This window comes from Phycodurus eques, chromosome 17 (genome assembly GCF_024500275.1).
Source record: "Phycodurus eques isolate BA_2022a chromosome 17, UOR_Pequ_1.1, whole genome shotgun sequence".
In the NCBI taxonomy this organism is placed as follows: Eukaryota; Metazoa; Chordata; class Actinopteri; order Syngnathiformes; family Syngnathidae; genus Phycodurus; species Phycodurus eques.
In genome coordinates, this window is record NC_084541.1 from 21076171 (window position 1) to 21087663 (window position 11493).

General features: G+C 44.1%; 1 protein-coding gene and 1 non-coding gene across 4 annotated transcripts; one reads left to right on the plus strand and one right to left on the minus strand.

Annotated features, from left to right (window-relative positions):
* The first annotated feature begins 677 nt into the window (after window positions 1–677).
* On the plus strand, window positions 678–9929 carry LOC133416334 (FH2 domain-containing protein 1-like). Of its 3 annotated transcripts, XM_061703181.1 has the most exons (13): window positions 678–1529; window positions 1765–1851; window positions 2134–2530; window positions 2626–2687; window positions 4675–4777; window positions 4837–4922; window positions 5225–5325; window positions 5407–5477; window positions 5566–5673; window positions 6335–6405; window positions 6481–6598; window positions 7453–7737; window positions 9005–9929. In XM_061703181.1, exons 2-13 carry the CDS (start codon window positions 1814–1816, stop codon window positions 9701–9703), a joined length of 2139 nt encoding a protein of 712 aa, XP_061559165.1. In that variant the 5' UTR covers window positions 678–1529; window positions 1765–1813; the 3' UTR covers window positions 9704–9929. The 3 variants fall into 3 exon arrangements, with proteins under 3 accessions (XP_061559165.1, XP_061559164.1, XP_061559166.1); XM_061703180.1 differs by having other exon boundaries at window positions 678–1851; XM_061703182.1 differs by having other exon boundaries at window positions 678–1851; window positions 7453–7617.
* A 1272-nt stretch (window positions 9930–11201) lies between these two features.
* Window positions 11202–11273, minus strand: trnaw-cca (transfer RNA tryptophan (anticodon CCA)). Its single transcript has one exon. It is a non-coding gene; the product is annotated as a tRNA-Trp (tRNA).
* Window positions 11274–11493: the final 220 nt, after the last annotated feature.

The following is an 11493-nucleotide window of genomic DNA, read 5'->3' on the forward strand; positions in this document are numbered from 1 at the left end:
GCGGGGTACGCCCCGAACCGGTCGCCGGCCCATCGCAGGGCACATACAAACAAACAACCATTCGCACTCACAGTCACACCTACGGGCAATTTAGAGTCTCCAATTCATGCATGTTTTGGGGATGTGGGAGGAAAGCGGAGTGCCCGGAGAAAACCCACCCAAGCAGGCACGGAGAGAACATGCAAACTCCACGCAGGCGGGGCCGGGGATTGAACCCGGGTCCTCAGAACTGTGAGGCTTGACGCTCTAACCAGTCGCCCACCGTGCCGCCTCCGTCAAACTCATTTTTTTTCTTTTTGTTTTTAATTATTATTATTTATTTTTTTAATTACCTAGCCAATGTTTCATGTAATTTTTAACTGCAACTAACGGAGGATTCAATAAATTGAAATATTTAACTCTTTTTGAATGACTTTATTTTAACGGTGTACGACTGGTTAGCACATCTGCCTCACAGTTCTGAGGACCGGGGTTCAATCCCCGGCCCCGCCTGTGTGCAGTTTGCATGTTCTTCCCGTGCCTGCGTGGCTTTTCTCCGGGGACTCCGCTTTCCTCCCACGTCCCCAAAACGTGTGGTAGGCTAATTAGTATTAGGCGAATGCTTGTTTGTTTCTATGTGCCCTGCGATTGGCTGGCGACCAGTTCAGGGTGTACCCCACCTCTGGGCCGAAGGTAGCTGGGGTAGGGTCCAGCACGCCCGCGACCTGCGTGAGGAGAAGCGGTACGAAAAATGGATGGACTTTATTTGAACATAATTCATGCTCTTTTTTTATGATTAAAGAGTATAACCAATTGTTTAAAATATAATAACTATACTACTACTGACAACTAACTAACTATATATTTTACTCGTTTTTTTATGATTTACAATAAACAATTTTTTAATGGCTAAATGTATGCAACAATTACAGGACTCTTGAGCATGTAGATGCTCGTGTGTGGCATATTACGATCAAAATGGATCTATTTTTATTCAAAGTAACATTTAGTTTCACTATTTTAAATAAATTTCTTAAGCTGTTTTTTATGGAACATTTAAGAATTTTTATTTCTTTTTAACTAAAAAAAGTCATTTTCCAATCGTACATGCTTTTGTTTTTCGATCGACCCTATCAGTGAGGCGGTCTTTCAGAGTATGAAGCCAATGGGAGGCTCTTCTCGCCCATGTGGGCACCAGCTCGGAGTCCGATTGGTGGAGACGTTCCTCGCACCTCGCGCGCTTCCGCGCTTTGTATTTTTGATTGACGCTATCAAAGAGGCGGTCCTCCAGAGTGTCAAACCAATGAGAGGCTGCTGTTAAGCGCATTGCAACAATCTCGGAATCTGATTAGTGGAGACGCCAATATTTGTGCCCGCCCACATGAACATTAACTCGAGATCTGATTGGTGGAGCGTTTCTTATACCTGCGCGCCCTTCCGTATTTTGTGTGTGTGTGGTTTTTAAACTGACTTTTACTTCCTGTCTTGACAAAAAGCACACCACGGCGTCGTTTGGACTTACTGGACAGCTATATTTCTCAAATATTACGGTGAGTATAGAGTTTAAAGTTTGGTGACGCTTCGAAAAAGAGGTTTTAAAATAATGCTAACCATATTTGGCGATCAATAAAGAACCTGAAGCGAACCTCTTTGAGGAAAGGCTTGGTCAAACATCGTGTTCATTGCAAAAAGGCTTTTGATGTTTCCTCGATGCTGAGCCTAAACTATTGTGACGTTTTATGATTGAATGCATTCGGCGCTTTTACGGTCCATCCGAGTTTCTAGATCGCGTCGGGGAAACAACAGAAAGCGGCTGCCAACGCTCGCTTGACGGATGACATCCACGCCGAACACACCGGCGGACCTTCAGACGTAAGTGGACGCACCTAAAGTCGGTTTTTGAGGAGCAGTGCAAAATACATGGACAATCTCAATATTGGGTGTGGTGAGATCTTTTGGTGGCCTCTTTATATTCAGGGAGGTGAAGTTAAACAAGATCTACAAACGATTAAGCGCTCATCAAAATAACTGTCGATTGATCATTGATTATTTGTCGATTAATCAATCCATTGTTGCCCCTCGGGTGAAATGTGGAGTTCTCAAAAGCATCTTATGCTGGTGATATTGACTCGGATGCAACATGTGAATCTGTAGATCTGGATCTACTGCACTTTTGATGGCGGAAAGCGCGGCCTTGTCGGCGTCGGGCGTTATGGAGGCGGCACAGATCTCCTCTCCGGAACCTCCTCCTCCTCCTCCTCCTCCTCCTCCTCCGCCGCCGCCGCCGCCGCCACCTCCTCTTCTCCCTCGCCTCCTCCCCCAGTCGTCGTCGTTCCAGCGCCGCTCCATGAAAAAGTTCTACTGGGACGCCATCCCCAGCCAGCGCGTGCTGGGCAGAGTCAACGTGTGGACCTTGGAGCTGCCCCCCCGAGAACTGGTGCTGGACACCCGCAGCATGGACGAGCTCTTCAGCCGCGTCGACCGGCGTGCGGCCGGCTGCGGCAGACTGAGGTCCCGCGGCACATACGACATCCGCCCGCACGAGCCGCAGGTGGGAAGTCGTCCGGCCAGGGAAGTGTTTCGTTCCCTGTGAAAGTTCCTCAAATATGTCACGTGATGCAACCTTTTTCTTTTTCTTGTCTTCAGGTGGGTATTCTGGACTCCAAAAAGAGCATGAACATCGGCATCCTCCTCAGATGTTTTAAGAGGTAAGACTGAAAGCACAGGGTTCCCCTGTTTTCCTTTTCGACAGATAAAAAGTCACATTTTTCTCTGAAATGCTTAAGGTCTTTAGAAAATGGTAAACAATAAAGTTGCAATCTTAAAAAGTTTGTTTTTAAAAAAAACTATATACAGTATATCACCCCACCCCCCCAAAAAAACTACTTTTGTATCAAATGAATATATTTCGCCTAGAAAAATAAAATAAAAATGAATCGAATAAATCCAGTTTTCCCCAAAAAGACCTTGATTTAATTTTTTGTATTTTTTTTTAATCATTTATTTTGTTTTGTTTTATGGGTGGGGGGTCACATTTGCTATATTCAAGGGGAAAAGTCCGATTTATTTATTTATTTTTAAAGCCGAACCTTTTAGAAGCAGTAAACAGTTGTAAAAAAAAAAAAAACCTAAAACGTTTGCAGTAATATATGTATACAGCCCCCTCCAAAAGTATTGGAACAGCAAGGTCGCTTCCTTTGTTTTTGTTGTATACTGAAGACATTTGGCTTTCAGATCGAAAGATAAACATACGCAACAGCTCTGATTGATTTTCCCTTCAAAATGGTTTGCTTTTCTCCCATAGACAGCTCTGTGGTCTTCATGTTTGCTTAACCGCAAATGCATTTTTCACAGGTGAAACCCAAAGCCAAAAACAAGCACAAGCTAATGTTTAAGCAATCAATGTGAAAGGCAACACCCATCAGTTACATGTTCCAATAGTTTTGCTCACTTGAAAGGTGGGTGGCTTCAAACAAAAGTTGCTCTGTCCTGAGTTGTTGAACACATCTGGATGGAAAGAAGGTGGAATAAAATCTGGAATTCAGAACTTTTGTCTCATATCCATCTTTTGATCTGAAAGCCAAATGTCTTCGGTATACAACGAGAACTAGAATTGAATTGAGCTTGCCGTTCCAATACTTTTGGAGGAGACTGTGTGTGTGCACACAAGGCGGAAGAACGCCACGCCCTTCTCAAATACGGATGTAAATGCCACACGTGACTTCCCCCAATGGAGACAATCGAACAAGGGAGTTCAGTCAAAACGCTAAAGGGAAGCCATGCAAATGCGCAAGTTGGTGGCACCAGTCCAAAAGAAGTGTCACGTTTGGGGAAATAGGAGCTGAAAAGTAGACAAATATCAGAAGACATAAAGAAACAACATACTCAACAGAAAATGCAAAGGCAACTGAATGGGAAAAAGCGAAGCATGAGTGGAATGATGACAAGAATATTACAAAGTAAGACACATTTCAAGCTACTGACATGTTTGACCAAAACAGAAATTATTTGACAAAGGTATTAGAATATTCTAAAATAGTTTTGGAGACAAAATACTCAAAGGAAAATGCTGGGGAGGAAATACAACAATATTGGATGGAAAATACTCAAATATTCAACAATAATGGAAATGACTTTGTAAGGATATAGAATCATTTGGGGCAAAAAGGACAAAAATATTCAACCCAAAAACATTTTTGACAAAAGTACACAAACATTACGATTACCCAAAAAAATAAGAAAATGGACAAATATTACAAAATGACACAAACAAGTGCACAAATATTTAAAAAAAATAAAGATTAATCATTTCATTTCAATACTATGAAATAGCACCAAATATCGGACAAAAGTCCTCAAATATTAGAAAAATATACATATATTAGAACACAATGAAAATATTAGCCCACAAATACCAACTATTAGACGATGAACACAAATCAATTGTGCATCGCGATGAATAAATCAGTGGCTCAGTTTTCACAATCGATCATTGAATGTCGGAAGCAACAAAATGAAATGCGCACGTAGCGCTTCTACGACCGCGAGCATCGCTCCGTCGCTCCGTCGCTCCCGTTTTGAGCTCCTCTCGCGAGCACAATGAATAACGTTGAAGTCCGCCAAGCACGTTACGGTCGACGCGCGTCGCGTACCGATCCGTTCCGTTGCCTAACGCGTACGCGGCTCCCTCTGCAGGCCGCCGGCAGAAATGGTGGACGACATCGTCCGGGGCGACTGGCGCGCCTTCGGCGGCGGCAAACTGTCGGAGCTCTGCAAGCTGCTGCCCGACCGAAGCGAGGTAACGCGGCGGTAACCCGTAGCGACGGCCGCGTCTGACCTCAGTGAAACTGGTCGCAGGTGGAGCGACTGGTGTCGTTCGCCGGAAACCCGTCGCTCTTGGCGGAAGCCGATCGCTTCGTGGTGCAGCTGGTCAAAGTGCCGCAGTGAGTAAACAGAAAAATGCAAAGGGAAACTGCACAAAAAGTACCTCGACTTGAGTTCTAGTAAGGAGCCGCCGTCCATTTTCCCATTTTGCTCGATTTCTATGTCTTTGTTTAAGTTTTGGCTCTTTGGGGGGGGGGCGGGGGGGCATAAAAAAAAAAAACAGTCATACTCTTTGCAGCAAAAGTTAGCGTTCAAGCAGTGCCACCCCGGCTCGAGGGGCAGCATGGCAAACTAGTAGTAGCTTCCGTTCAACGGGTAAACCATGCTAACGTCCCTAGCGTGCTTGCGCTAACCGTCTTAGCTACGAGGAACTGCTGAAGGTGATGGTCCTGCGCCAGGAGTTCTCGCCGCTAGTGGACGAGGTCAACAGGTCGCTGACCGTCATGATCAAGGCGGCTAACGGTAAGCGTGCTAACGTGAGGCTAGGGTAGCCACTTCCTTTTGGCTAATGCTAATCCAGGGTGTCTTTTTTTGTCGGCGCAGAGCTGCTGGACTGCGACGACCTTCACGCCGTCATCCGCCTGGTGTTGAAAGCTGGGAATTACATGAACGCTGTCGGTATTTATTTGCTCTTTTGTCGTTTTGTGCACTGTCGTCCTGCTCGACTGTGATCGGACGCCGCCCGAATGATTTCCCGCGCAGGGCGGCGACAGCACCGACGCCATCGGCTTCAGGATGGCGTCGCTGCTCAAGATGGCCGACACCAAGGCCAACAAGCCCGGCATGAACCTCATGCACTACGTCGCTAAGGTCAACAGCAAAACAAAAAAAAGACAATAAACCCCTAAACCAAAAAATGGAAAAATATTTTTAAAAAGACTCTTTATTCTCGTGAGGCTACAAATTTATTGTTAAGTTATCTAAAAAATATGTTTGCCCATTCTCGAAAAAGATTATTATTATTTTTTTACGTTTGAAGTTGGACTTTGTGTACTTGCTTGTTAAAAAAAATGAAGTGACCTTTTTTTGGGGGAAATTAATTTTCCCATCAAATATTTTTTCATTCTTGAAAAAAATGGCACAATTTTCCCTTAGAGAAATTTGAATTTTTTTCTTTGAAAAACTTTATCAACTAAAAATGCTTTATTTTTCAGGAAGAAAAAAAAAATATTTTTTGAGAATTCACAAACTTTTTTTGACTTAAAAAATAAAGGCGTACCAATAGAAGTAGGTTTATGAGAATGAAGTGTTTTTTTTGTCCCTTTTGGGAAGATTTTTTTTTTTTTTTTTTTTTTTTAAGTATCTAGTAAGTAAAAAAAAAAAATAAAAAAAAAGTTTTCGAAATAGAAAGTACATAATGAAGGTTAGGAGAATAAAAAAACAAGGGGGTTAAAGAGTTACACTTTTTTTTCATAAATGGATTTATGTTAAAAATAAAATGTAATTTTCTTTTCCTGTTTTGTGGCAGCAGCAAGCGGAGGACATCGACGCTGACCTGCTGACCTTTCCCGGCCACCTGGAGCACATCGGAACAGCGGCCAGGTGCGTGTTGACAATATTTCGTATTGATGACGACCTCCGAATGTTTATCTCATAACATCGATGTTGCGGAAGAAGAATCTGCAAAGAGGAAGTGGTGGTCGACTTGGAGCGACAAGTCGAGAAGCTCAACCAGGTCAAACTGGACGCTGGCACACATTCCGACCTCCACCAGCAGATGGAGCCCTTTCTCAAGGTAATGCCGCACACTTTTTACACCACGACATACAAAAGGAGTACTAGGACTGCACCGAAAAGGACTAATATCAACAATAAAGTAGCCATCTTTTAGGGAAATAAAGTCCTGTTTTTACAGAGAGGTCTTTTTTTTTTTTTTTAAGAAAAAAGTAAGTTTTTCAAAATGTATTTTTCACAGAAAGAAGTTGTCACTGTAAGAGGGGAAAAAAAATCCTTTTTGAGATGTAAAAAATAAAATAATTAAACATAGGGGAATAAGTCCACATTCAAGAGTGTTCCAATTTTTAAAAAATAACGATCAGATTTAATAAAAGAAAACAAATTCTTGAATGTCTTATTTTTATTTTCTGAAAATGTATTATAATAAGAAAAGGATACATTTTTGTTTTTGAAACCCAAAAAAATGTGTAATGCTATGGGAGCAGGGGTTTTTTTCAAGGTTGTGAGCTTCTGAGAAAAGAAGAAAATTGACATCGTCTTTGGAGGAAAAAAAGATTTCAGGGGTAAAAAGAGTCAATTGTCTTTTTCTCATTTATCAAGAAAAAAACGTTTTTGATTTTGAATCATGTTTTTCTGATAATGTATTTTTTGAGAAAAAGATGTAAGCTCAGGAGAGGAGTTGGGTTTTTTTAGAGAAAAATTTTTTTAGAAACAAAACACGTTATATATTATGTGAATCAAAGCGTATTTCTAGACGGAAAAAGTCAAATCTCTTTCTTGACATAAGTTCTTATTCATCAAGACAATAAAATTTGTCCATGGCAAAAATGTGTTCCCTAATGAGAATAGTGCTATTCTTTCCTGAGGAAAATGTTAGCTCGTTTTTGTAGCTCTTGTTTTTCTTTGTATCAGGAATGCGAAGCTCAGCTTTGCGACGTCAACTCGCTGCTGCACGAGCTCGAGGTGTCGAGCTGCGCCGTGGCCGAGTTTTTCTGCGAGGACCCCAACAACTTCAAGCTGGAGGAATGCTGCTCCATCTTCCACTCCTTCTGCCGACGCTTTGACACCGCCGTGCAGGTGGCGCTCGCAACGGGAAATGGGGAATGCCGTTCGTCTGTTCCGGCCTCTGCCAAAAACATTTTGGAGAAGGAAAATAGCACTCTAATTGTGTACTTTAAAAAGGCCTACAGCAATGATGTGAGGAAATGCAATGGAAAGAGCGGAACTGTTTTTGCTGTATTTCTAGCTTTAATTCAATGTACATCGTGCTGGTCCTTCTGGCGTGCATGTCTCTGCCACCTGGAGGCAGTATAATACTGACATGCAAATATATATTGAGACGGTCAAAACCGCTCAGTAAACCGCAGTAATATTCAAAGAATATATACCTCTGACCATTGTTACATGTATCGCGCCGTCATTTGTCTTCAAATATCCATGACTAAAATCTCTTGAACAGGATTCTATTTGTTAGCCCGTCTAAAGCATTTAGTATTGTTTGTTAGCATTAAGCTAAGCGGACTTCAACCTATGTGGTTGTTTTGAAATAGAAGTGGTTCTTTGTTGAGTTTGCCTGTAAACTTGAGTTACTGCCACCATACAGTGCTCATATCTCAAGTTCACGCTCGCAAGCAATATTGAAAAACTGGTAAGTCAGGTCACTCGCATCTCAGCAAGATATACAAGTCGTTGAAAGGTTAGAACTACAGCAAAATGCATGCTCGTTTCATTAGCCCTTCTATGGCGTTTCCCGTTATGTGTTAAGGTAGTGGACGAATTTAGGTTAGAGGTCCCGTATTTGGCTATTTCGACCTCCATAGAGTGACTCTCCGACATGGACTTAGTATAAAAGTGTGGATTTCATTTCAAACATCATCAAGGTTGTGTGTCCGCAAAAGGCCCCTCTGACAACGACCTCCGTTTGAGCCACTTTTGCATCCGCTTTGTCCATATTTGGCTAACAGCGGCCCCTTTCCTCTGATCGGTTGCCTCCGTCTTGCGAGCGCTCACGGTGGCTCGGGAGGTCGGCGGAGATCTTCGCTAGTGACGTCGATAAGCTGGAGAAATTCCAACGGGCTGATTTCAGGCCTCTCGGCGGAAAAACGTCTGCAACTCGGAACGCGTGAGGCACCAAAAAGAGAGACAATATTGCATCCCGAATCCGAGAAACATTTGGTTTGGTCAAATATGGCGCTTTTAAGTGCACAGTGTGTAATTCTCTTTGTTTTCTGTTTCAGTTAGTTTTGCGCTAATTGCAATGTAAGCCTATAGTTTAGTTATATTAAAGCATGTGGGAAAACGATGACAGCAACAGAGTGAAAAATCTGCAATTTACAACAAATTAGGTCTGATTTAAAGTGAACTGCAAAATGGCGAGGGACGAGCGGCGTATTTCTACTTGTTTATTTCTACTGTGGAGCTGACGTTCATCCCAAACAACTCAACGCTTTCTTCCCGACTGAAGGAGAATCGTGAGCGCGAGGCGGCCGAGCGGCGTCTGAAGCGCAAGGAGAGCGTCCGGCTGAGCGCCAAGCGCGCGCCCGCAGCCCCCGTCCCGGAGTCCAGCCTGGAGTCTGCTTTGCGCAGCCTCCTGTCCGCCGGCCCCGAGGGACCCTCCTCCGGCAGATCCCGGAAGAACACCCAGCCGCCGGCCCCGCGGCCTCCCGCCGGGGACGAAGAAACGGCGGCGGAGAGTCCCGAAAAGAAGCAAGCCAAACTGGAGGAGGACCGGGACGGCCCGTCCACACCGCGCACCCCTCGCCCCAGAACACGAGACGTTTTCTCAGACTATAACGGTGACGGGGGCTCGCCGTGGACCGTCCTGAGCCCGCTGACGTGCTCCCGGCAGCGGCGCCCTCTGCGGGGCGACGCGTCCGACGCCGAAGAGCCGGACGACGGCGTGTGGGAAAGCGCGTTCCGAGGTCCTCGAGGGCGCTCGGCCTCCGTGGACTCAACACGCCAGTCGCCGCTGCCCGCCACGGCCGCCGCCTTCCGGCTGAGGACTTTGTTCCAGAGGGGCGCCCCCCAGCGCTCGTACTCGTCCGGCTCCGGGACGGACGGCGTCAGGAATGCGGCCGGCTCCTTCCGCTTCATTTCCTTCTTCCGACGCTTCGGAGGCAAAAGGGAGGCGGAGCAGCCCAACCTGAGACGAACAGATAGTTGAACCTTGTTATTTCGTTTGTGATTTATTCTTCTTCTTCTTCTTATTTTTTTTTTTTAAGTTCTTTTCACCATTTAAAAAAAAAATACAAAAAACAAGGCAACTGGGAACTTGTCTTGGATAATTTGGAATTTTGGGAGTCAGTCAGCACTTAAAAATCCAGACATCTTTTATATTTTATTTAGCTGAGCATCTTTTTTATGTCTTTCTGTGAGTGCAATAAATGATATTTTGCTACCTTTTTACTTGCGTATGCTTTTAGTGAAGTAAGGCCTTAAAACATCCAACTCTCCTGGAAGCAGTAATTCAATAGCATTTACAGTGTATAAAGGACATAAATGAGATGGTCTGTACAGTGGTTGCGGAAAGTATTCAGACCCCCTTAAATTTTTCGCTTTTTATATTGCAGCTATTTGCTAAAATCATTGAAGTTCATTTTTTTCCTCATTAATGTACACACAGCACGCCATATTGACAGAAAAAAATGGAATTGTTGACATTTTTTCAGATTTATTAAAAAAGAAAAACTGAAAATCACACAGCCATAATTATGGAGACCCTTTGCTGAGTATTGAGTAGAAGGACCCTCTTGAGCTCAAACAGCCAGGAGTCTTTTTGGGAATGACGCAACAGGTTTTTCCCACACCTGGATTTGGGGATCCTCTGCCATTCCTCTTTGCAGATCCTCTCCAGTTCTGTCAGGTTAGATGGTAAACGTCGGTGGGCAGCCATTTTCAGGTCTTTCCAGAGCAGCTCAATTGGGTTTAAGTCAGGGCTCTGGCTGGGCCATTCAAAAACAGTCACCGAGTTGTTCTGAAGCCACTCTTTCAGTATTTTAGCTGCGTACTTAGGGTCATTGTCTTTTTTGAAGGCGAACCTTCGGCCCAGTCCGAGGTCCTGAGCACTCTGGAGAAGGTTTTCGTCCCTGGATATCCCTGTACTTGCCCGCATTCATCTTTCCTTCGATTGCAACCGGTCGTCCTGTCCCTGCGGCTGAAAAACACCCCCGGCGTGATGCTGCCTGCCACCACCGCGCTTCACTGTTGGGACTGTATTGGACAGGTGATGAGCAATGTCTGCTTTCCTCGACACATGCCACTTAGAATTAAGGCCAACAAGTTCCATCTGGGTCTCATCAGACCAGATAATCTTATTTCTCACCATCTTGGAGTCCTTCAGGTGTTTTTAGCAAACTCCATGCGGACTTTCATGTGTCTCGCACTGAGGAGAGGCTTCCGTCGGGCCACTCTGCCGTGAATCCCCGACTGGTGGAGGGCTGCGGTGATGGTTGACTTTCTAGAACTTTTTCCAAATGAACTCAAATTATTTTGACAATAATTTTGACAAATGGCTGCAATATAACGAAGAGTGAAAAATTTAAGGGGGTCTGAAAACTTTCCGTACCCACTGTAAATGTGTACGTGTAAAGACTAAGAGCAAGCTATGAGCATGATAGCTGCACAACGTTTACCTTTTCAGGAGGACATTTGTCAAAAGGCCATGACCCCGACGTGATTTGAACACGCAACCTTCTGATCTGGAGTCAGACGCGCTACCGTTGCGCCACGAGGTCTCGATGCAGTTGAAGGATATTTTTATTTTATAATTTTAAAATACCAGGTCTGTCGTTCTTTAGTGTCTTTATTCTGCATACGAGACAATCATCCGAATTGGATGTAATGAGCACGCAAGCTTTTTTTTTTTTTTTTTTGTATCCAGAAGAAGATTCGGCGGTTGTCACGTGGCTACACTCAGCCAATAGAAATGAACATTCAAACAGCCCCGTGTGTCAC